General features: G+C 52.5%; 8 protein-coding genes across 8 annotated transcripts; 4 read left to right on the top strand and 4 right to left on the bottom strand.

The window, feature by feature from the left end:
• Positions 1-1,339: 1,339 nt before the first annotated feature.
• On the top strand, positions 1,340-3,088 carry AYO21_10311 (hypothetical protein; the record flags this gene model as incomplete). The annotated part of the gene is made up of 2 exons (XM_022660232.1): positions 1,340-1,588; positions 1,649-3,088. 2 exons carry the CDS (start codon positions 1,340-1,342, stop codon positions 3,086-3,088), a joined length of 1,689 nt encoding a protein of 562 aa, XP_022507455.1.
• Positions 3,089-3,733: 645 nt separating this feature from the next.
• Positions 3,734-6,589, bottom strand: AYO21_10312 (hypothetical protein; the record flags this gene model as incomplete). Its single annotated transcript, XM_022660233.1, has 2 exons — positions 3,734-4,619; positions 5,682-6,589. 2 exons carry the CDS (start codon positions 6,587-6,589, stop codon positions 3,734-3,736), a joined length of 1,794 nt encoding a protein of 597 aa, XP_022507456.1.
• A 2,207-nt stretch (positions 6,590-8,796) lies between these two features.
• On the bottom strand, positions 8,797-10,437 carry AYO21_10313 (hypothetical protein; the record flags this gene model as incomplete). The annotated part of the gene is made up of 1 exon (XM_022660234.1): positions 8,797-10,437. One exon carries the CDS (start codon positions 10,435-10,437, stop codon positions 8,797-8,799), a length of 1,641 nt encoding a protein of 546 aa, XP_022507457.1.
• A 534-nt stretch (positions 10,438-10,971) lies between these two features.
• Positions 10,972-11,677, top strand: AYO21_10314 (40S ribosomal protein S18; the record flags this gene model as incomplete). Its single annotated transcript, XM_022660235.1, has 4 exons — positions 10,972-10,975; positions 11,098-11,124; positions 11,178-11,316; positions 11,380-11,677. The coding sequence occupies 4 exons, from the start codon at positions 10,972-10,974 to the stop codon at positions 11,675-11,677; spliced, it is 468 nt and encodes a 155-aa protein (XP_022507458.1).
• A 1,479-nt stretch (positions 11,678-13,156) lies between these two features.
• Positions 13,157-13,766, top strand: AYO21_10315 (hypothetical protein; the record flags this gene model as incomplete). Its single annotated transcript, XM_022660236.1, has 3 exons — positions 13,157-13,304; positions 13,356-13,545; positions 13,610-13,766. 3 exons carry the CDS (start codon positions 13,157-13,159, stop codon positions 13,764-13,766), a joined length of 495 nt encoding a protein of 164 aa, XP_022507459.1.
• Positions 13,767-14,605: 839 nt separating this feature from the next.
• Positions 14,606-15,685, top strand: AYO21_10316 (hypothetical protein; the record flags this gene model as incomplete). Its single annotated transcript, XM_022660237.1, has 1 exon — positions 14,606-15,685. The coding sequence occupies one exon, from the start codon at positions 14,606-14,608 to the stop codon at positions 15,683-15,685; it is 1,080 nt and encodes a 359-aa protein (XP_022507460.1).
• A 799-nt stretch (positions 15,686-16,484) lies between these two features.
• On the bottom strand, positions 16,485-17,754 carry AYO21_10317 (hypothetical protein; the record flags this gene model as incomplete). The annotated part of the gene is made up of 6 exons (XM_022660238.1): positions 16,485-16,649; positions 16,762-17,098; positions 17,200-17,262; positions 17,339-17,413; positions 17,465-17,544; positions 17,632-17,754. 6 exons carry the CDS (start codon positions 17,752-17,754, stop codon positions 16,485-16,487), a joined length of 843 nt encoding a protein of 280 aa, XP_022507461.1.
• Positions 17,755-19,760: 2,006 nt separating this feature from the next.
• Positions 19,761-21,510, bottom strand: AYO21_10318 (hypothetical protein; the record flags this gene model as incomplete). Its single annotated transcript, XM_022660239.1, has 6 exons — positions 19,761-19,934; positions 20,015-20,387; positions 20,450-20,919; positions 20,983-21,174; positions 21,237-21,251; positions 21,304-21,510. 6 exons carry the CDS (start codon positions 21,508-21,510, stop codon positions 19,761-19,763), a joined length of 1,431 nt encoding a protein of 476 aa, XP_022507462.1.
• Between the last annotated feature and the right edge of the window lie 921 nt (positions 21,511-22,431).

A 22,431-nucleotide genomic window follows, 5' to 3' on the forward strand; every position in this document is an offset into this window, starting at 1 on the left:
GTGCGAGTATTCGGTACACGTACAGTACTTGCAGGTAGGAATGGCTAAAAACTGGCCCATGCAAGAAATGGCCCCAAGGAATGATTGATATCTTTTTGTTGGTCAATCCGTTGTGCCTTTTCTACAAGGGGAGAAGTGAGTGAAGTTGGTCGGATCACCTGATCTACTCGGCACCAAACTGCGTTTCCATTTTTTCTTTTTTTTTTTCCTTACTCTTCTCTTCGATGACTGAACGCGCTCACAAAAACATATCTACTCAGTACAAGTACATCAGCACTCGAATAGTATGGACAGGCAATACATATGCCCGTCCTTCTCTCTCTCCATCTTCTTTCTCATCCTCCTCCTCTAGCCCTAGCCCCGAAGCCGGACGTTGGTACTATCCGTGCCCCCACTCCTCCTACGAGTAATCCTCAACTTACCCATTATTCGGATGCACGGACCGTTTACTAGGCCTTGAAGCCACTCCGTTTTCGAGTAGCGAGGCAGCCCGTTGCTTCGAGGCTCGCCCTCCATCCCCACCATTTTCCCCCTGTGCCTTACATATTCTGGGCAAAACAAGGCCGTTGAGACACTGTTGGTGGGTCTTGGGGCGCGCCGATCCCTTCAGACCCGTGTTGACCCCGGTTGACCCACAACAATGGCGCCATGATGGTGGCGCCGGTGGCTCCTAAGGACTGCCTAAGGTAGGTACTGTTGCTTCACGTGGGAAAGACTGCTCACACTATCGAAGACTTTCAGACTAGGTACCTCGTACTTGTGCAAGTTTCCCCAAAGTAACCCGGTGGCTGCGACCTGCTCTCCTCCTGAGTTCCTTGTCCTTCTTGTCTGGCCGTCCCAGTCTACGTGTACCTACCTAGGTCGAGACAATGTACCCCAGTAATTTCCAGACTTTTCGGAAATTGTCCCTTTTTCTTCCTTGACAAGCAGACCAGCCGCTGCAAAGACGTGTCCTAGCGCTCCGACACACAGACCAAGTGCACTCGTGGTCGACCGATCCCATCGGCTGCCCTCGCCACGCCGATCGTGGCACATGGGAAAGACGTCTTGAACCAGGACCCAATCTATCTATGAGGACCAGTCTGTGATAGCGGCAAGCCGAAATGCCGAAGTCTGAGGGTAACATGCTCTATCGTGTACCATTTGGTACCTTTTGGTGCCCTTTATCTGTGCAGAAATGTTGACGCTAGGGTAAACTGCGAGATTGATCCTTGGAGAGCCAAGAAAACCGAATTGCTTTAGAAGACTTCTACATCCTTCTTTAACGTCTGTCACTTCCCTGTTCCTCTGTTTTTTCTCCTATCCGGTCGGATCTTCAAGTATCTTTCCTTGTTTGGCAATGCGTTACTCGTCTGGCTGCCTTTTGGCAGCCCTCGCTGTGTCTGTCTATGCACAGTCTAACTCAAGCGATGTCGTTGAACCTGCGACTCTTACGGTGCCTGACAGTGCACCCTTGAATTCGACCGATGGCATTGAGCCCGTCGATTTCAACGTTACCCAGGCCTTGGTGGATATGGGAGTCGACGTCTCGGCACTCCCAGTGGCCCAACTTGCCGAACGCTCGTCTAATGCTGCATGTTCGCTTGCGGTGAGTGGCTGAAGAGGTGTACCCTCCATTGTCGAACACGAGCTAATGTGTTTCATCCAGTGCGCCTCTTTGCAGCTTCTCTATGGCTCTCAAAACATCGAGTACAGTAACGAGGCGGGCTATGACGCTTTCACTTCTGGCTACTGGTCGCAGATCCAAGAGAATGTGAACCCGTACTGCATTTTCAAGGCACCCAACAAAGGTGCCGTGTCAGTGGTGATTCTGCTCTCTCGCTTGACCACCTGCCCTTTTGCAGTCAAGAGCGGTGGCCATGCAGCATTCCAAGGTGCTTCCAACATCGAAGGCGGCATCACCGTCTCTCTCGCCGCGCTGAACTCCATCACCGTCTCCAAGGATAAGAAGACTGTCGCCGTCGGACCGGGCAATACCTGGAACTCAGTCTATACTGCCCTCGCGCCCTCTAACTTGGCAGTGATTGGTGGACGTGTTGCTCCAATCGGAGTGGGTGGTCTCACCACTGGAGGTGGCATCTCCTTCTTTTCCTCTCTCTACGGTTGGGCCTGCGACAACGTTGCCTCGTACGACGTCATCCTGGCCTCAGGGTTTGAGGTCACGGCTTCACCGTCACAGAACTCCGACCTATACTGGGCTCTTCGCGGCGGTGGTAACAACTTTGGTATCGTCGTCAACTTCAACTATGAAACCATCAGCCTGCCTGGGGCACAGCTGTGGGGCGGCACCCGTGTCTACCTTGAGGACCAATTCACCAATCTGGCTAGTGCTTTCGCCGGCGTCGTGAGTGATTCCCCCAACGACGGCAATGCTGGCCAATGGGTTGCCTGGCTGGCGAACAACGGGACCAAGATTGCCTCTGCCGAGCTCTACTACGCCAAACCCAACGGCCAAACCGCCGCCATCTGGAACAACTACAATGCCCTCACAGCCATCTCGGACTCGACGCAAAACCGACAGCTGCCCGCCTACACGGTCGAGCTGGCATCCTCGAACCCTTATGGCTTGCGGGAGACATACTATGGCTTGACCGTCAAAGCTGACCCGTCGATTGCTGCGCAAGCAAAGGATATCTTCTACCAACTCCTCCCCACGATAGCCAACGTGGCGGGCGCCAACCCGGTCCTGATCTACCAGGGTATCACGCTGCCGATGATTGAGAAGATGTCGAAGAATGGCGGCAACCCGTTGGGCATCTCCGTGTCGGACGGCCCGCTGTACCTGATCCATGTGGCATGCTGGTGGGACAACGCTTCGGACGACACGGCCGTCTACACTTTCATCACCAAGGTGTTGAACCAGATAAAGGCTGTGGCGACCCAAAAGGGCAAGCAGAACGACTACATCTACATGAACTACGGCGGCGTGTACGAGGATGTGATCAAGAGCTACGGCGCCGCCAACAAGGCGAAGCTCAAGAACATCGCTAACAAATACGATCCGACAAAAGTCTTCCAGGTCCTGCAGCCGGGCTACTTCAAGCTGGACCGCGCCCCGGTTGTCGACTCGAGGTTCTTCTCGGGATAGGCGAGGAACAACAGACGTTTGTTGTGCGAACAGCACTAGGAAAGACCGACGAGAGGAGTGAGGAGGTTGCAGGTTGGTGGACAGAGCTGACTGACCTTCATAGAGATTTGCATGCTGGCGTTTAGACTCTTTTGAATTTTTGAACATGTACCAAACCATGCTAGCGGTGACGGGGCCGAGGACGTGCCCAGAAGCCCCCCTCCCTTGCATTTTGAAGAGCTGAGCGAATTGGAAACATCTAGCTAGACTGTAATGATATGAAGCGTACGTACGAGTAATATATAATTTCTCAACCGGAGCCTTTGATTTGATAATCTGTGGAGAGGTGTGAGGGTCCCTGAAACCTGGATCGTGAGAGACGTGTCTCGTGTTTAAATAAGTGCGCCATCCTCGAAACAGGTCGTTCTGGGTGTTTCTTCGTGTCATGGTTGTTTTTTGTTTTTTTTTTGGGTTTTGCACATGTACTTGGACAACAATGTACCTACCCAGGCAGCACCGAGAACTACTCTTGATTTTGAGTCTTGAATCTTGCCGCCAAACTCCGCCCTCCTAAACTCGACACACCCGTCCTGGCAACCCCGTGAGCTTGAAATCCCGCGTGCTCGGATCGGGGAGCCGACCACCCCGGACATTGACCTGGAGGGCTTAAGCGAGCAGTTTTGGCGCGGCGAGACCAGCATCTCTATCCGAGCGCCATGGGACAAAGTCATCCATGCGGGTGGTCTGGTTGGCGTGCTTGTTCTCCCGGACCTGGACTGCCACGGGTGTGAAGGGCACGCCCTTGGTCTCCGCGTTCTGTCCGCCGACCACGGGCGTGGGCATGGGTAAGGGTCCATCTCGACGACTGTCCGGCGAATAGTCGTGGCCCGTGTACAGCCTGAAGTGTCCGGGGAGAGATAAGAGCTTCTGCCCCGAGTGGTAGAGATGCACGGCAGACCCGCGGGGGAAGTCGCAGGGCGCGGAGCCGACGTCCGGGTTGAAGATCGAATCGCCCGTGAAGACGTTGGAACCGACCACGTAGCCCAGGTGATCGGGCGTATGGCCCGGGAGGGCGATCGCGCAGGCCTGAATGGACCCGATGGTGAAGCTCTCGTCGTCGGCGAACGTGTGATCGAACGCGTCGACCAGATCCGCTGGCGGCACGCCGTAGAGCGCCGACATGGTCTCCTGGACCTGATGGATGCGCTGGCCGATGCACACCTCGGGCCGGGGTCGTGGTTGACTTTGCTGTCTTTGCTCGAGGACGTTCTGGAGGCAGCAAGACGCGGTGAGGTGGTCGGCGTGGCCGTGCGTCTCGAGGATCGTGGACACGGTGCATCTGTGCTTGGCCACCACGTCGAGCATCTGGTCGGCTGACTGCGTCGACAATTTTCCCGTGTCTTTATCATAGTCGAACACTGGGTCGATGACGACGGTGTCCTTTGCCTGTTCGTCCGCGACGATGTATTGCCATCTCAGTCTCCTCGACGTACAGGGTACTTCCAGACACAACTCACCAAGGACGTAAAACCGACATATATTCAGTCTAGGCCTGCGTGGGTGTGTGTGGAGGATCTGATTGTAAACGCCGAAGCATTATCGCCAGGCTACACGCCCAGGCACACACGAGGCTGAGTTCGGACTTCGTTACAGGCTCAAGTCCCCGTGGCTGACACAACCAGGAACTGGCCACAACGAACAGACCGCGCCAAATGCATCAGTGTCGGGGTCTATTATATCGTCAGTTGAGACTCCATCAGGATAAGGACTAGCGCGTCGCTCGTGCCCCCCTCAGCTGGATTGCCGTGTGTTTGTGAATCAGGGAATAACATCTCGGCTTCAGATCTCAAGTCTACGCCTCAGGATATTGGGCCGAATATCTCCCCACAGAAGCAGAACAAAGGAGATAGAAAACACACAACAACATGAGCACGGTTCTCGGTTCTTGTTCATCAGCTGATGCAGGCATAGGACGCCAGTTCCTCGGATTTATTGTCAAAATCCCTCCCTCTTCGTCCCCGAATTTGATTCTTCCTGATGGACATACAGGGCAGCGGGGACAGGAGGAGAGGGTTTCTATGGTGGTTTTACCCAAGTTCCTGTCCATCCCATGGACATCATTGCCATAAGTTTTGCCCATAATCGTTTTTTCCACTGTTTCTTCTGGTCCCCGAGCTCGTCCTCATGTACCATATTGATTGGATCGGTAGGTGCGCGAGTCTCCTCGGGGAATCGTGCAGGGTTGTCACTGCTTGTCTCTTGCCTCCAACCTTCTTGCTCATTCATCATTATTCCTCAGGCATGATATTCCCTCCTTTGCGGTTATTTTGCCAATCCTTCTCGCAAATTTTGACGTAGGTCTGAGCCCATTGCACAGCCTGAGGCTGGTTCAAATTGACTCTCGCTTCGGACATTATGTGTAGAGCACGTGGCTGCTGTCCTGTCAGTAGGTTTGCCTTGGTCTGATCTGGTGGACTCCAGGCCGACGTGTGGTCTTGTCGTTTGACTTTTGGAGTGGCATGGAAGAAGGAAAGGTCTCTCTTCCACAGCATGATGCACTCACCAACCCTCTCACCTAACCCATCATCCCCAAAGCTTCCTCAATTTCATCTACTTCCGCCTCTTTTCCACGATGACTGTCCTCCTCCTGTCGTCCCCACCACTGCTGGGCTTTCCTTTCGTCGCAGTCGCTGCCGGTGCACCTCTCTTTTCTGCCTCTTTGCGCATCCTGGCACGGCGCTCGCGCTCATCCTCGCTTGACTCTTCGGAACTCTCCGTCGATTCGCATTCGGAGGAGCTCGAGCTCCACGCACCACATCGCTTACCACCGCAGTCAAGTTTGACCCGCTGGCCAGAGCGTGTGACGCCATAGCGCTCACAGCGGCAGCTGTGGTCGCTGACACTTGACAAGCTGGAGGGAGAAGAACGCGAGAAAGCGGTGCCCGAAGAAGAACTGTCGTCTGATAATTCGGAGGGCGAGCGAGACGAGTCAGCAATGCGCCAGCCTGCGAAACGCTCTTCGAGGTCATCCACGGGAGATACCTCATAGTCGGCCTCGCGTAATTGACGGGACGCGTAGGGCTTGCTGGGCTTCGGATGTTGGATCTTGCCAGGGCTCAGGGCACGGCCTTGCGGAACCTCCCTACTATGGCGCGAAGTTGACACTTCTGTGTTGACACTAGGCCTGGTTGGTTTGGCGCTGGACTTGTCGCCTCCTGGAACGTCTATGATGTTGAGCTTGCGACCTGTGGTCTTCTCCGTCACATATTCCTTGGCTGGGTCGTGAGAGACGTGGTAGCCATCAACGATGTAGTAATACCAATACCGGGAGCCCAACTTGAGGGCATTCGACCCTTGGAAGCGGAAGGTGCCCTTCCAGGAGCCTGGTTTGGCGGCAGGATCTTTGATCAAAGACAGAGGCAGCTGGGATTTGTAGTTGTCCCATGAGCCGAGCAAGTGCACGGTGCGCACGTTGGGCGAGGTGCGGAGGGTAAAGGAGAGTTGCACGGTTGGAGACGACATCCTGGTCTTCCTTTTTTTTTTTGTTTGTAGGTAGATTGGATACTGATGGATTAATCGCTTTTCTAGGTATTCAAGTCAGCTGAGTGTAGTGGCAAGAGATTGAAACACATTAAAAAAAGGGGTTGATACATTTACTCAAGAAAAGACGTGTCGTCGAGACTTTTGGGGTTCGTAACAATGCGTTAAATGACTCGTTAGGCTGCTGAAGAGCTGTAAAGGGCTGTGCAACGAATAATCGTCCGAATTAAAGGCGTTAATGATGCTCTGTTGGTAAAAATGTTGAACCAGATGAATAATCGACAGACCAAGTACACCCCAGTACTCAGATCAACGTCCACGTGTGCGTATTATTTTGATTGCCGTCTAGAAGGCTTTGTCTAGACCGAGCAGAGCTTCCTCGACAGATAGGTCAAGGTGAATAGATGATTTGCTTGATATCTCGGAAGGTTTCAGAAAGGTGCTTGTGGATTGGTGTCAGGTAGATTGACCGGCAATCGTGGTGACGACACAATGGGGAGCGTTGATCGAGGGTGTAGTAATGCTCGATGCTGAGGCAATAATGGCGCCGAGCAGGCTGGGGCCGTAATGAATCCGACTTCTGGTCGGGCTCGTTGAAGAGACTCCCTTGAAGGACAAGGCAATAGGTGCTTGGTCTGGATCGACTGGAGTGATGAGACACGATGAGAAAAGCGACAGTATCGACAACAACGATAACAGGATGATTGACAAAGGATTAAGTTGTTGGAGCGGCACAGCAAGTCAGGCCGGCGGGTATGAGATGAACAGCTATTAGGTATCTTGGTTGGAAAGAATGATCGTTGACCGGCAACGATGATGGTCTCCTCGCAAGGTGCTTGATTGATGAAGATTGTCTGTTTTTTGCTTTCTTTTGACAGATCTTCTGCAAAGATCGGATGTTGTGCCTGTGGGCAAAGGGGAAAACACAAGCAGCAAGAATGAGCACAGCTCGTAAATGCCACAAGGGGTTGCCGTAGGACGAAGTGGGTTGATATGGACAATTAACAATTGACTTGGGATCGAAGTCAATAGTGTACCAGACACTATCTCTTTGCAGAAGGAGATGGAATTAGGAGTTTTGATTAATCCAAAAAGAACAGAATTCAAGAATAGCTCTCACACCGCACGACCAGAGTTGACAAGACTTGCTTGCTTAGAAGGGGAAAAAAGAAAGGGAAAGGCAGAGACGCAGCAACGGGAAGGGGATGGCAATATTTAGATACAACAGCATCATGCTCAATGGGCCACGGCCAGGTGGAGGAAGAGGCCGTTCCGAGGTTGCAGGCAATAGTGTGAACATGAAGGATGGATGGCAGCAACAAACCAGCCAGAAGCCAGTAGGAAGAAAGAGATGGAGAGGGGAGTTTGAAAGAACCAGATGAGAGGGGAACAAGCCGGGCGCTTAGAGAAGGACGAGGGCCATCAATTGGATCAAGAGATGTGGGCGGTTAAGCAGGTGAAGTAGTGTGACTGGTTGATGGAGATGCATCACCATCCAATCAATGGCGTTTGGGGCTAAGAATAGAATGAGTGGGTGAGCGAGAATTGAAGGAAGTAGAGGAAGAAGCAGAGAAGTAAAAAGATGTGAAAAGTAGACCAGAGGAGAGGAGGCAACAGAGGGAAAGAGCCACCCATGACGTCCCTCGAAGCGCCTTCCCATTCATTCATTATTCATTCATCCCTCCATCCTTCCATCCTTCCTTCCATCCAGCCATCGATGCATCCACCCCACCAACAATGTGACAGAGCACATGCATATTGTCACATGGAGATACGAGTAGACGACCGAAGTGCACAAGAGGGGAATCTTCACCTTGACACCCACATGATTACCTATGTAGGTACGAGTGAATTGAATGGGCGCCTAAATGACAAGATGGTTGTTGCTAATGGAAGTGGTGCTGGCAGAGAGACAACTCCAGATCATCCATCCGACAAGGACTTGTAGAGACAATCCAGAAATCCCCGCCCTAATTGGGTCTGTATGAGTATACACATAACCGCCCCGGCCCATGCCGATAGCGAATCCACCTCTATCCACCTCTAACCCCCCTCTCCAGCACACCAATCCTCCATCCTGAGCTTGGCTTGTATAACACAAACCCGGTCCAACCATAACCTCCACCTGCAACTGACCGAATTCATCGCGTCCTTGTCGTCGTCAATCCCCAGCCAACAACACTCCAGGTCTAGAACCATTCCTTCGCCAGCCAGCGGTTGAAAAACTCCAGGCTGGCCTCTGGCTGATCAAGAGGGACCATATGACCGCCTGCATGGATACGCATGAAGGTAAAGTTGCCATGCGACTTGACTTCTCCAATCTTGCGCCCGTCCTTGCTGTCGTCCAGCCGAAGATCCTTCATGTCAGCTGCCGCAAACTTCTTGTGGTCAGGATACTCAAGCGCCTCCGCCCACGCCTTGTTGCCCAGCCAGTTGCAAATGAAGTCGGCATCCCCGGCATAGATCAGGACTGGCATCTTCTCGATAAGACCCGGCACAAGTCGGTGGAAAGGTTGCATCCAGTCGCCCTGGAACAGGAAGTTGCGGTTGATGTCAAAGTTGCACGAGTCGTAACCGTCAACCTCCACCCCAAGTGCCTTCATCACCGACTTCTCATTGAGCCACTTGCTGATCCAGCCAAGTTCGGGATAGCACAAGTTGCTGCTGTCCTTGCACTTGCCGCGGACATCGTAGACGTTCTGACCCGTTCGTTGATAAGGTGCGAGCAAGGCGTTGTTGCAGTAGATGCTGGCGGGGACACATGACCACACGCTCTCGCTGTCATAACAGTTTTGGATCAGTGATTGGCAGCGAGGAAGGGCGTTGTCCATAGCCTGGCAGGACTGTGGGTCAAGAACGGCCGGCCACCCGCCGTCACCGCACGCCATTGGTCGATAGTATTCGTATTGGGTGTATCCATCTGTCAACCCATTGCCAATCAAGACAGACGTAAGCTTGATATTGGTCTTTTTATGTGACAGAATTTCTGAAGCGAAGACGGGAATATAGTGCCCAGCGTACGACTCTCCGGCGATGTGGAAGTCCTGCTTGGCATATTCGGGGAATTGCTCAAAAAAGAGGGTCAACAACGCATAGACATCCTTGCCGGCGGCCACGGTGTTGGAGACACTGGAGCTGGAGTAGGAATAGCCAACGTTGACAGGTTGGTCCAGGAAGATGACGCTCGCATTGTCATTCCACGAGTACGGGTTCGGAACCACCTGGAGCTTCTCGTTGATGCGCGAAGGTCCGAGCTCGAGGAACAGACCGGTCAGAGAAGAGCAGCCTGGACCGCCGTTGAGCCATAAAACGACAGGGTCGTTTTCTGGGTCATTTCTGGATTCGAAGAACCAGTAAAATAAATGCTTGTCGTTCTCATTGTCATCCAGATACCCCGAATATTGTTTGACGTTGGGATCGACGCCCAATGAGCTGGGGTCGACTTTCTTCACTCGCAAGTCATATGTGTCAAGCTTGCCATCGACATAACGCTCTTTTTCTCCGTCGGCATTGTCGACCCAGACACTTTGAACATCAGCTCCACGAACAATATGGTCCCATTCGTGATCAGGTCTGCGGGTGTGTTTCTTGGGCAGAGAGAAGAAGCTGGCGCGGCTCATATCCTCCGGATAGAGAGCCGCAACTTCGTCCCAGACATTAGCTGCCTCTTCAGTGAGACCACGAAGGGCATCCTTGAGATGGTGGAGTTGGTTATCGAGCATGTTCTTGGCTTCCGCAGGGAATGACTTGGGTAGCTGCAGAGGCTGCTGCTGAGGGGCGATGGCAGCCGAGGCCGCTCCAGCCAGCAGCAGGGGAGAAATGGCCTTCATGGCAGAAGAGGAGATGGAAAGAATCGATCAGGTTCGTCTACTGAGCCAGCGAAGGCAGCAGCGAGGGTCGATGTCGTTGTCAGACTGGGATCCGTCCCAGTAGCGATAAGCAGTCCAGTGAGCTTCAAACAGTCACCGGATCGGATTGCAGTGATTGATATACAGAAGAGATGGAGGAATGGAGAGCACACGATAGAGGAATATAAGCCGAGAAGAAAGGATGAGTACGGAAGATTGATGACTGCGACTCGTAACGAAGCAGCCTGTCCTGGTTGCTGGACAACCATCAGCGGACCTGGTTCATCCAATTGAGTGACGACAGCATTCCGTCAAGCTCAGATATTGATCACATGATCTTTATCGCTGTGCCAAGGCAAGACTGTCACCTGGGTGCCACCACAAATGGCCATGCGCTGACTAAGTAGTCTCTTGGCGCGTCGCACTGTCGGTTTTCATTGATTTTTTGGCAGTCTTAGAAGATTGTCTGTCTATCGCAAACCGTCAACGCAATCGACAAGGAGACACTCGCCCATCATGTGTAAGTCTGGACTGATTCTTCATTGTTGCGATCTCACCATATATCGAATCTATATGCACCTCGCTCCAAGATCTGGCACATTGCGACAACGTGGAAGGGATATTTGCTAACAATCGAGGCAGCTCTCGTCAGCGGGGAGAAGTCGAACTGTAGGTTGATTCCAACTCCTTCTCTAGACATCGTGTTCTAACGACTACTGCAGTCCAGTTCATCCTCCGTCTTCTCAACACCAACGTCGATGGCAAGCAGAAAATCATGTATGCCCTGACCCGAATCAAGGGTGTCGGACGACGCTACTCCAACCTTGTCTGCAAGAAGGCCGATGTCGACTTGACCAAGCGGTACGGGCAAATCATGAAAAACTCTCAGGATCAAAAGAGCGGGAACTAATTCATACATGACAGTGCCGGTGAAATCACCTCCGAAGAACTCGAGCGAATTGTCACGATCATCCAAAACCCCACGCAATACAAGATCCCATCATGGTTCTTGAACAGACAACGCGACATTGTGGATGGCAAGGACTCGCAGGTGCTGGCCAACAGCATGGAAAGCAAGTTGCGTGAGGATTTGGAACGTCTCAAGAAGATCCGAGCACATCGTGGTCTCCGTCACTACTGGGGTCTCCGTGTCAGAGGTCAACACTCCAAGACCACTGGCCGAAGAGGACGTACGGTTGGTGTCAGCAAGAAGAAGGGTTAAACGATTCTGGCTGTCATTTGGAGGGTGTCTTGTGGTGAATGTGGTGGTGGAGTTGTCGCTCGAAAGAAATCACAGCGGCAGGAAAAATTTCTGCACCGAGCACGAGAAAAGCACAATCGGCATGGCTGGGGTTTTAAACCTGGTGCAACAATGCTACGTTGGGACATGGAAAGTCTACGGATAGTGGACTCGCGAGCAATCAAATGGCATAAAATGAAAATTCCAACCTGTTCCCCTTTCGCCGTTGAATTGTGAGTGGCTTTTCTTGTGGCTGTCCCTCATGCAGTGTGATGATGGCGGTGAGTTATCGCGACGTGGGACAAGCAGGAGAAAGATGAAAAGTGCTACATGACCAGGTGTGCCATGCGCTGAACTTTCAAGTTTCGCCATTCTTATGTCGGACTTCGGAATGACCGACCCCTTGGATAAGAGTCCAAGGCTGGTTCTGTCGATCCCGCAGGATCGTTCCTGGGTTGTGTCTCCCACCCGTACAGCCAGGATGGTCTCATCGCATCGCCACCAGGAAACCCGTCAAGTCCTATACAATCCGCTATTCTAACCTGCCTCACTGCCACTGCACTCCAAGAACAGTGTGAAGCCAGCTACAGCATTCCTTGATTGAACCCAACCATTGTCTTTGACCCGCCGAGGACCAGCACGCCTGTCTTTCCATATCGAAAGCATCCTGTTGAACGATGCAACCTTCCGATCCGATCAGCAACTCTGCTGCAGTCGGGTCCAGAATTCAAGCCTTGGTATTGGTACTCTTCGCCCTCATTCCGTCATGCTATGCTGGTCTTGTGTGACTCGGGACACTATTTCTGGCACCTTCACAAAATTTTCCGAGCCGCTGGCGCTCGTCCAGCACTCGCCAACCCCATGGATGCAGGAGAACAAGACAAGCGGTGGGCTCGGTGTGGCATCACAAGCAGTGCAGAGTGCAAGGGGACACACCATGAGCCATGGCACTTTTGCACGGCTTGCCCTTGTAGAGTACGCATCGCCCAAGATCCATATTCAAGAACTGGCTGACTGTTTTCTGGAATGTCTCAGTCGCAACTCCGCTCGGTAGCATTCTGGAAGGAGGCTGTTTCGGTACAACAGGCTGCGTGGTATCCAAGAGAAGAGCTTGTCTATCAAACAGTAGCCGAGCAAGTGCATTGCGTGCAAACCATTGGTGTTTGTACCCAAATCCAACTTCTGCTGCGGTCACAGAACAAAGACTCCGTGGAAGAGGCTGGAGAGAAACAGGACGGGTTGACCTCAAAGTGTTGGTGCAAAGGGCGCAGCTATAAAGACCGCAGTTTCTTCTTGCCTCACCCCTTCCTTCCTTCATCCCATCTCATCTTCGACCTCAACACTCATCATCGTGCTCCTTGGTGGGAGATTGAAACGACGTATTTACTCTTGCCCTGCCCCAGCCTACCACACTTGCCCTTTACGACAAATCACGCTTCTTGCACCTCGTCGCCTACCGTCATGGCTTCCATCTTCACCTTCCTCGCCTTCATTGCTCTTCTCTCCTCCGCCGCCTCGGCCTTCTCTGGAAACTTTGAACTCACAAACATCGTTGTCTCCTCGCCCTTTGAAGCAGATCCTACTTCGACCCAGAGCACCTATATTCAATGTGAGTTGAGGCCCTCTAATCTGCCTATTGTTCACATCTAACAAGTAACAGTCGACTTCTGCGACGAAGATACGCCTGAAGTTGGTCCCACTCACTGCTGTGTTGAATGGGCTGTGGGTCTGAGCCCTCCCACCTCTGCAAGAGATACCTGCGACAACAGCACCTTCAACGTCCTCGTCACCTCATGGCATGGTGTTGGTAATCTCTCGCTACAGTTAGCCCATCAGTACATCGACAACAGGTATGTGCATCCCACTTTTCCCTCGCCGTCTCGTCCTCGAGATATGGTTCTGATACGAACGCAGCGTTGGTCAAGCCCCGTACAATGTCCTCACCAAGTTCTCCGACTTCAATTTGACGTACCCCACAACCGACTACTATCAATGTGATATTGGCAACGCAGCGTGTGTAACAACCGACGGAAAGGTCATCATTGCCAATGTCACAGAAGCCATTGCATGAGCACACCAATCACGACACCGAGTATCGAGGGATATCCGGCATGACTGCTACGACAACAGGAAAACGTTCCAGGAGGTTGAAGATTGAGAACTCGAATGTCAATGCACACATACAGGGAAGATGGAAAACACAACGAATTGTAATACTTAATTAGAAGGGGCTAATGAAGAGGGAATTCATTGAGTGGCTGTTGGTTGTTAGCTAGCGTACACCAGCATGTAGGAGGAATGAAGCGCGGTTGATCAAAAAAAGAACAGCTCAATAATGTCAGTATCCATTTTTGTCTGCAAAGCACATTGCATCTTCAGTACCTGTGACCTCCCTGGACCGTTCTCTGACCAAATGCCATCAGGATGCCGATCACAGGGTAGCAACTGGATACCCCAGCACCTATCCATCTGAGTCTCTGTGGCCCTCAACACTGCATAGTTGTCCAGGCTTCTCACAGTCCACCACTCGTCTTCATGCTGCGTAGGGAGATGCTGCACGACGTCAAGTTGGCGAGCGATGCTGATCAGGGGGTCACTGCCCATTGGTCACACTGATGGTTCCGGATGTGCGACGCGGTAGGCATAAGGAACATAATAGCAAGTGCGGGTCTTTTTCGAAACGAACAGATCCGGGGGTTCTTTGTGGGGAAGCGTCGGCATTTCAACCTCTACCCACAAGGGACGGAGTTTGCAGTTCTAGCTCTTTGGTGGTACGGGTTCATCGAAGGGTCCTACACATAAGAACCAGAGGTGGCATTCTATGACGCTTTTCCTCAAGCAAGATACTGCCGCAGTCTCTCGCACGTTGCTTCCCTACCAAATATCTACCATTCGGCGCACATCATCACCATGTCCGCGACGACGACAGCAACAACAACGAGCACAGCGGCGAGCCGGATCCACGAACGCATACCACCTTTTCCTCCCGACGTTTCCCACGCACCGATTGCCGAGATCTCCTCCAAGAGTCTCCTGGAAAAGGACCCTGCGTCCACGGCCGCAGTCTTGCAAGCGTGTCAAACGTACGGGTTCTTCTATCTCGACCTGGCCGACTCGGAACCTGGGCGAGAGCTCCTCACCGAGGCCGACCAACTCCATGACCTCAGCAAAAGGGCACTTGGGCTGCCATTTGAGGAAAAGGACAAGTACGATTTCCGCAAGACGCAGTCCTTCTTTGGGTACAAGCCCGCGGGCACTGTCAAGTTGACCGACAAGTCCCAGCGGCCCGACAGTACCGAGTTCTTCAACGTCGGCAAGGACTGTCTGTTTGGCGTCGCCGAAAGCCGCCCTTATCCCGACGTCATCAAAGACGCGTGGCCCTTGCTCCAGGCATTCTGCAAGGGCGCCCACGGGATGTCGATGACGATCCTGCGCACGCTCGCGCGCGCGTTCGGCGAGGACGAGGAAATCTTCGTCAACCTCAACCGCTTCGAAGAATCGTCGGGGGACCACATCCGTCTGACGCTCAAGCCGCCCTCGGATCCCACCAAGACCGACATCATCGGCCTTCCGTCCCACACCGACTTCGGTAGCGTCACCATCCTGTTCAACTGGCTCAGCGGCCTGCAGATCGAGTCGCGCACACCCGGCCGGGTCGGCGAATGGGAGTACGTGAAGCCCGTGCCGGGCAAGGCCATCGTCAACCTGGGAGACGCCATGGTGCATTTCTCCAACGGAAGCCTGAAGAGCGCCAAACACCGCGTCGTGCCGTCCCCCGGCGCGCAAGCCGGCATGGAGCGCGTCAGTGTCGTCTACTTTGTCCGCCCGACGCACCACAGTCTGATGAAGCCCGTGGGCGGATTCGACAAGGAACAGGACCGTATCAAGGTGGGAGGCAAGTTCTCCGACGGCATCGACGACAAAGTCTACACGGCAAGGGAGTGGCTGGAGAAGCGCTACGTGCAACTAACGGCCTTGTCGAAGGATTGATTTCCTCCTCCTCCTCCTCCTCCCTTTCCCACCTCTCTCTATCTAACACGCTGAAAACAGCCTTGCATGGTTGTGTTTGAACAAAAAGAAAGAGAGAATGACTAACAATATCATTATTACGACGCAGACACATGTTAACACGAAGTAGGTAATTATGCTGAAATGTATGTTGGTCATTATGTACCAACAACTGCAATACAATAATTAGTTCGGGGTTGAAAAAAGCATGGCCTGCACTGAAGAACTGCAAATCCGCGTCCCTCATTGGTAGTTTCCCTCTCTCCCTCATCCGCGCAGAGTGGTGTACCGTCCAAGTGACGAGACTGCTCAACAATGCTCGTAATCTGCAGGCTCTTTGCATCGCTAGTGATTCGAAGGTTTGAGGGTTGCAGGAAATGATCGAATGTGCAGGAGAAGAGCGGAGGAGAGATGAGAGACGAATGGTAATCAGCAATATGGCATTGCCCTCCTCGCGCTCGCTAATGATCATTCGGAGTCTCGATTCTCTCGACGGAAAATACCAGGGAGCAGCGCGCTGAACAGAACATATCACCCCCGTTCTCTCCTCCATTATCGCAGAGCAGCTTTTTCCTGACAGCGGCACATTGATGAATAAGACTTCTGCTGCTTCTGTTCACGCTTCCGAAGTCAACTTCTGCCATAACTTGCGTCCGCAACAAATCATCAAAATATCAAAGGCCGACGTAGAATATGGGACTACTGAGTACGGCGATGACAACAGCAACAGGATGCCGAGGTTTGCCACGTAAACCCAGGGACTTGTACCTCATAGAGAGGCTTAGGCTTGCTTCTCGGCCCTGCCCATCTCCACGTCGGTCTTTGGCCAGAAGTGACTCAGGTCGCCCACAGGTAGTTTGATGGCGAGACGCATTTCTGCCGCCATCATGACAAAAGTCATGTACCAGCCCAGACAGCCGACTATAAAAAGTAATGCTCCGCCGGTCTGTTTCGATTTCCTTGATGTTAGCGTTCTGAAACACTACTAGAACCGAGGGGATTGCGCAGATGCGTTTTTCGACGGAAAAGAAAGAGAAAGTAAGGGTAATCTTTCTCACCTTTTGCAAGTCCGCTGCTGTATCATAATCTCCGGTACTAACTTTCCAATAGGCACCGCTCAAGACCCACGCGCCCATGGTGACGAACAGAAAGATGAGCGCGAAAACGACATTTGTCTTCAGCGTGAAGATGAAAAATGTAAACAGCGCGAATCCCCATACAATCAAATACAAGGCAATGACAGCGTTGTATTCCTTTGAGGCTGACCCAATCACGGCGTTGGTCCCGCTGGGAGAGTACGGTGTCGCCAGACCGAGTGTGGGGAGCTGGAGCATGCCAAAGGATAGCCAGAAGACCGCGAAGAGGCCACAGACCATCATGGAGAAGAAATTGCCCCTAGTGCCAATGTCAGCATCTAACATAGCAAAGAATCGGCTGGCTGTAGGCAGGAGAGAAAGATCGCTCATTACTGAACAAGGTTTGTCAGGCTGACTTACATGATCCATTCGAAGATGACCGTCAAAACGAGGAGGACCGGGCCGACGAAGAAGAATATCCCGCTATATTTGAAGCGTCAGCGGATTCAATCTTGTTGGGTAAGGTTGGGGGCGATGGTTAGACAATGCAAGTACTTACACTACGGGCGACAACCCGCTGGCACCACCCCAGCCCATCATGACCATCGCAAAAGTCATAGTCGAGATCACGAAGCTATCTGCTCATGAGTATGCGCGTCTCCACGATGATGTTTCTGGAGCATACCCAACGAAACCGAGCGGAGTCGGATTGGCGAAACGCCGGATATTGTCGCCAGCATGAGGAACTTTGGGAGTAAGGTAGAGCTGTCCAAGTCGCGCAGAGTTAGCGAGCTGTTTGGATCTCGATGTAGGGGGGAGAATTCTGTGTGAGCCGTGAAGCTATATGCGCACCTTTTCGAAAAGTTCTGGGCTGATGGAAATCGCTCCTGACGAGACAGTATGTGTCAAGCCAGGCTTCTCTTCGATCATGTCCCTTTCCGTGGAAGTAGGAGTTTGTTGAAGGTCACCCGCCATCTTGGACGTGTTGTAGTCTTCCAGATCAATCGCACAACAGAAACAAGGGAGCACCGGAGGACAATAAAGGCTTGAAATCGGCGCAAGGGCAGCTATTTCGACCTGGGGCAATGTGGCACAGGCCACAGCAGCTTCCGCCCTCTTTATCCGATTCCACCTCGACTGCTGACCCCCTCCCAAGCGCACCATGGGTGACAGAACGTGGGGCTGGGATACAAATGCAGACCCTGGCTAGAGTCCATCTTTCTGATGTGGAAGATGTGGAAAGGAATGAATGCTGAGTGGCCAGGGTAAAAGTGCCGACCCCCTTTATGCAGTGCGAAGCAGGCATCTTGAATGTATCCGGTATGCATCGGTCACAAAAATAATTCCATTTGCTTTTCCTTCTAGCGGGACATGCTAGACGTCGCGTGGCTCAATGTCGTCCAGGATCCGTACAGCGCCAGGTCCAGCCCGAGGGTCGGCCAAGGTCGATTGGGTTTCCTGTGCGAGGTAAGCCTGCAGGAGAGCCAGTGAAGGAGAGGCATGGCGTTCTGTAACTGCTCGGATTCGATCTTTTGGCCCTGAGGAATGGCTGACTCGACCGGAGCCCGCAGGGAAATTATTGGCACCTTCTGTCAATGGTTGGCTCGTTAGCTGGATTGGCAACAGGATTGATCTAGCTTCAGGAGCTTTGCAGTGGGCGATATGTGGAGCGTGGAGCTGGTAGAAGTGGATGGGGAGGGGGGAGCCACGGGCCAAACCAAAAAAGGAACTGAGAATACGAACAGTTGGCCATTCTCTCCTTGTTGGGGCATAGTCAAGGCCATTTCCCCGCAGAACACAAAGAAGTGGGAACGTGGAGGCTGGGGTTTGGTTCGCCGGCACGGTCGGACGAATGTCTGAAATCATAAGTCGCTCTTGGGTTTAGGAATACCGTGGTTCCATTCGCCTCGAGAAAAGCGGTGGGTGTAAGTCAAGGAGGCACCGTGGTCAGACAGTCGCATGATGTGCCTTATTCAGTCGCTGATGCGTTGATGCACGGCCCAGGTCATTTTGCGCGGCAGGTTTGCAGGGGCAAGAGTGAGATGAGAAGGAGAAAGACGGACATTTGATTGAGTGACTGTGATTCGCATCAATGTTTTTCCACATCCCCCTGTTGGTCGCCACGGAGAAGCGAATGGACTTACCAGTCTCATGTCTTCTGGTGTTTCCAAGAATGCTCTATCCATCTAAGAAATACCTGTGCTTTGGCCCCCTTTTGCACCATGATCCCGAGCAGAACCAATTGCCCACAGAGCTCCTGCGTCTTGTGGCGCTGGCTTCGGTCGATGCGAAACTGCTCGTCTGGTCTTTGTGGACACTGGTAGATTGGAGAAGGGTGGACTGGGCGTGGACAAGGGTTTAAGAATGCCTCGTTACAAGTCGCGGCCTCAGCCCTGCAGGTTGTCCCTGACCCTGACCTAATGTCCACAGGCCGTAAGCGGAAAGGGACCAGGTGGGTGCTTGTTTCTCATTTTGTGACAAGGCTGAGTACTGCAAGGGTAACATAATGGCTGGTTGGATAGGCTTGCTGGAACTGTCTATTGCTGGTTGATGGCGTGATCATCCTTTTGAGGCACTACCAAGGTGAGCAGGTCCATGCTTTCCTGCCTCGGTCATAGTCATCCTCGAGGACAAATCGCCCGTTCAAGCGGTTCGTGACCAAAGCCAGATCTGCGGCTGGACTATGACACTGGCAGAAATGTAAGATCCAGCACAGTGGAGGATATCGAGATAGATGAAAGGGTCCGAAGCGTTCAATTGGGGGACAGGCCCCATCCAATTATATTATTTCTCCTTTGCTTCTTTTCTGCTGCGGCTAGAACCCATTGATATTTATAGCCATGACGCGAAGATCTCCGAGATATGATTACCCACAGTTTCATCGAGTGTATGACGCACATGGCTTCCATCAGGCAGCATAATAGGATCTTTGCAGAGGCAACGTGCGTGACTGTCGATAGCTTCCTACCGCTACATCAGGCTCATTGGCCTAAAATGTTGAAATCGAAAGTCGAGTGTTGGCTGAAAAGCTCGCGAATGACAAAGTCATCGCCAAAACCATCCAAGTCTGTGATATGGTCCATGACTGGGTAGCGTAGTGTCTCTTCCAGGCCATCCCATAAGTCCATTTGACTGCGATCTGCAATATCCGCAGGCTAGGCGCAAGTTAGCCTCACAATTGGCCGTGAAGCATCGCCCAGCGAGGGTGAGAGGGGAAGGGAGAAAAGGAGTTTACCTGAGTTACGGCAGAGGCTGGAGTCGCCATGCCATTACGAGGTCGTCCCTGACCCACGGCTTCGGAGGAATCTACATTGCGTTCATAGTGGGCCGCCGGTGCTCCTGTGAAATGAACACCTCGATTGCCCCGAGCGTCCTGACGTCTTGCACCTCGGTCGACCTTCTGCGTCGCAAAGTCGCGAGCGATGACTCCGAGTTCCGCGAAGGAAGCACTTGGCATTGGGTTACTGGAATTGAGATTGACGCGACGGAGAAACCCAGTCACAATCTCGAGGTACATCAGGTTCAGTTTGGTCTCAGAATGCTCCGGGTTGTAGACGACGAGGTCAAAGAGGATGAAATTAGCCACGATAGGTGCCAGGCCAATAACGCTACTCGCGTCAGCATTCATCCAGACGAATCAACAGAAAAGGCACCAGCTCGAACGACTTACTTCATTGGCAGCGAAGCCTCTGGCGGAACGAATTGGAGAGTCTCAATGATAGCTCGTGCAGAATTCATCAAGGTCAATTTGCTCTCAGCCACAGGAGCGCAACGGCGATCGGCGTAAACGTGGACCAGGAGCCTCGATAACGCAATTTGGAGAGTGTAGTAGAGGAAATGTACCTGGAGGAGGGCGTAGTTGTGATGTGGCTTGGTAAAGTTCCTTGATCGAATTACGGTCCCGGGTCGAAACTTTTCCGGCACCGTGGCCAGCCAGCGCTGAAGTCGACGTCGGATCTGGTCAATCTCGGTATAATAGAAGTCTTCGTTCCGCGAAGGCATGCCGCATGCAAACAGTTGATTGTAGGAGTAGGACAGGATTTTGCAGAAGCCAACCTGAATTTGCTGCCAGTCTACATCATCTGTGCCATCCAGAATGGGTTCTGGAGGGGGACAACTGATATCAGCATCATTAAAGACCTAAGCAAGTGATAGTCAGCGATGTCAGAGACAAACTGGACAAGCCTTAGCAAGAAAATATACCGAGGACTGCGTAGAGTGGAAGCAGTATTCCTTTTCAAGACAGTAAATGGCCCAGAATGTCCGTTCTCGCTCGGGAGTATTCTGAGAACTATGTGAAAGCTTGTTCAACTGGAGCGCGAGAGCGATACGGGCAGCCTCCGTGATCAAGAGCTCTTCGACGGGCCAACTCGAGTGATTCAACGCGAACAATGCCTTTGATTCTGTTAGAATAAGTGGACAGAATGCCGAGGCAAGGATCATTTCCAATTTCATACCATTACGGTTATAGCCTGCACAATTTCAGCCACGCTCGATTCCACTGCATCAAATGTGCAAACTTACCTGAGCCACCAGAAGAGACTTTTTGGCAAAGAGGATGGTGGGGAATAATCTTAGGGCAAAGCCAAAGATCTTCCAAGCCGGTCCTCCCATAGGTTCGAATGATGCTCCCTCATGCAAAAGACTTCCTAGACTGAGGACGGAGTAATACAGCGCCGCCCACGCGTGGTTGGTTTGGAGAATCTCCTCAAGCTGCGCACCAAAGGCCATGGATTCAAATTTGGACCGATCGAGAAAGGGGTAGATCGGATGCAGGTCACTGAAGAAAGCTGGCCGGGGAGGGGTTAGAGCCTGTCTGAAAAGGGGTGGCTGATCGAGGTTTCCTCACATTCAATATAGGTTGCCCTGCACTGTGGCGAGTATGAGTTGAGAACACGAGTGTAGTCAGATCGGGTCTGCGTGAAGATATTCAAGGGAGCACTCTGGCTAGCCCTAGACTTCGCCTGCATCTCGACGACAATCTCTCTCGTTCGATCATGTCCAAGTCGATCAGCCAAGGCTGTGAGGCTGTTGTCGGAAAAGAAAGCGAGTCCGCAACTTGAGACTAGCCATGCGTCAGACTCATCTGAAAACTACGTCCCAGGGACCATACTGTAGGCATTGCTCCGCTGTTCCAAACGTCATTACCAGAGCCACGACAGCGCACATGCAGTGTACCAACCTGGAATGAAACCCCTTGTCCAGCATCGGTCGGGGCGCTGTCCGTGTCGGCACAAACTTGCTGTGACAGGTCTTGTCGAGATTCGCCAGCCGACACTTCAGGAGGGCATTGCACAAGCTGTTCTGCATGATCCGGCAGGCTCGCCACATCTGTGCTAAGGGTTGAGCGATACAGACTTGTGTCGTCTAGATCCGGTCGCGTGGTGGCTGATGGACTGGTAATTAGGTTCGAGCGTGTCTTGCGCCTTTTGACGGGTGAGAAGTGACACTCGTCTCCACGCTCCTGTTAGAGGCAATGTGAGGATCCGTGTTGGGATGCACCGGAGGAAAGAATGCCTCACCGTGCAACTTGCGCAGATGTCGTCCTCTGCATGTTTCTCTACAACATCATTAGTGTACATAAGACGCGAGCAAAGCAGAGCTCTCACTAATGCAGCGAACTTTGCGACGTCGGCAGGAGTCGCAGGTACT

Source organism: Fonsecaea monophora, assembly GCF_001642475.1.
Source record: "Fonsecaea monophora strain CBS 269.37 chromosome Unknown Scaff116, whole genome shotgun sequence".
In the NCBI taxonomy this organism is placed as follows: domain Eukaryota; kingdom Fungi; phylum Ascomycota; class Eurotiomycetes; order Chaetothyriales; family Herpotrichiellaceae; genus Fonsecaea; species Fonsecaea monophora.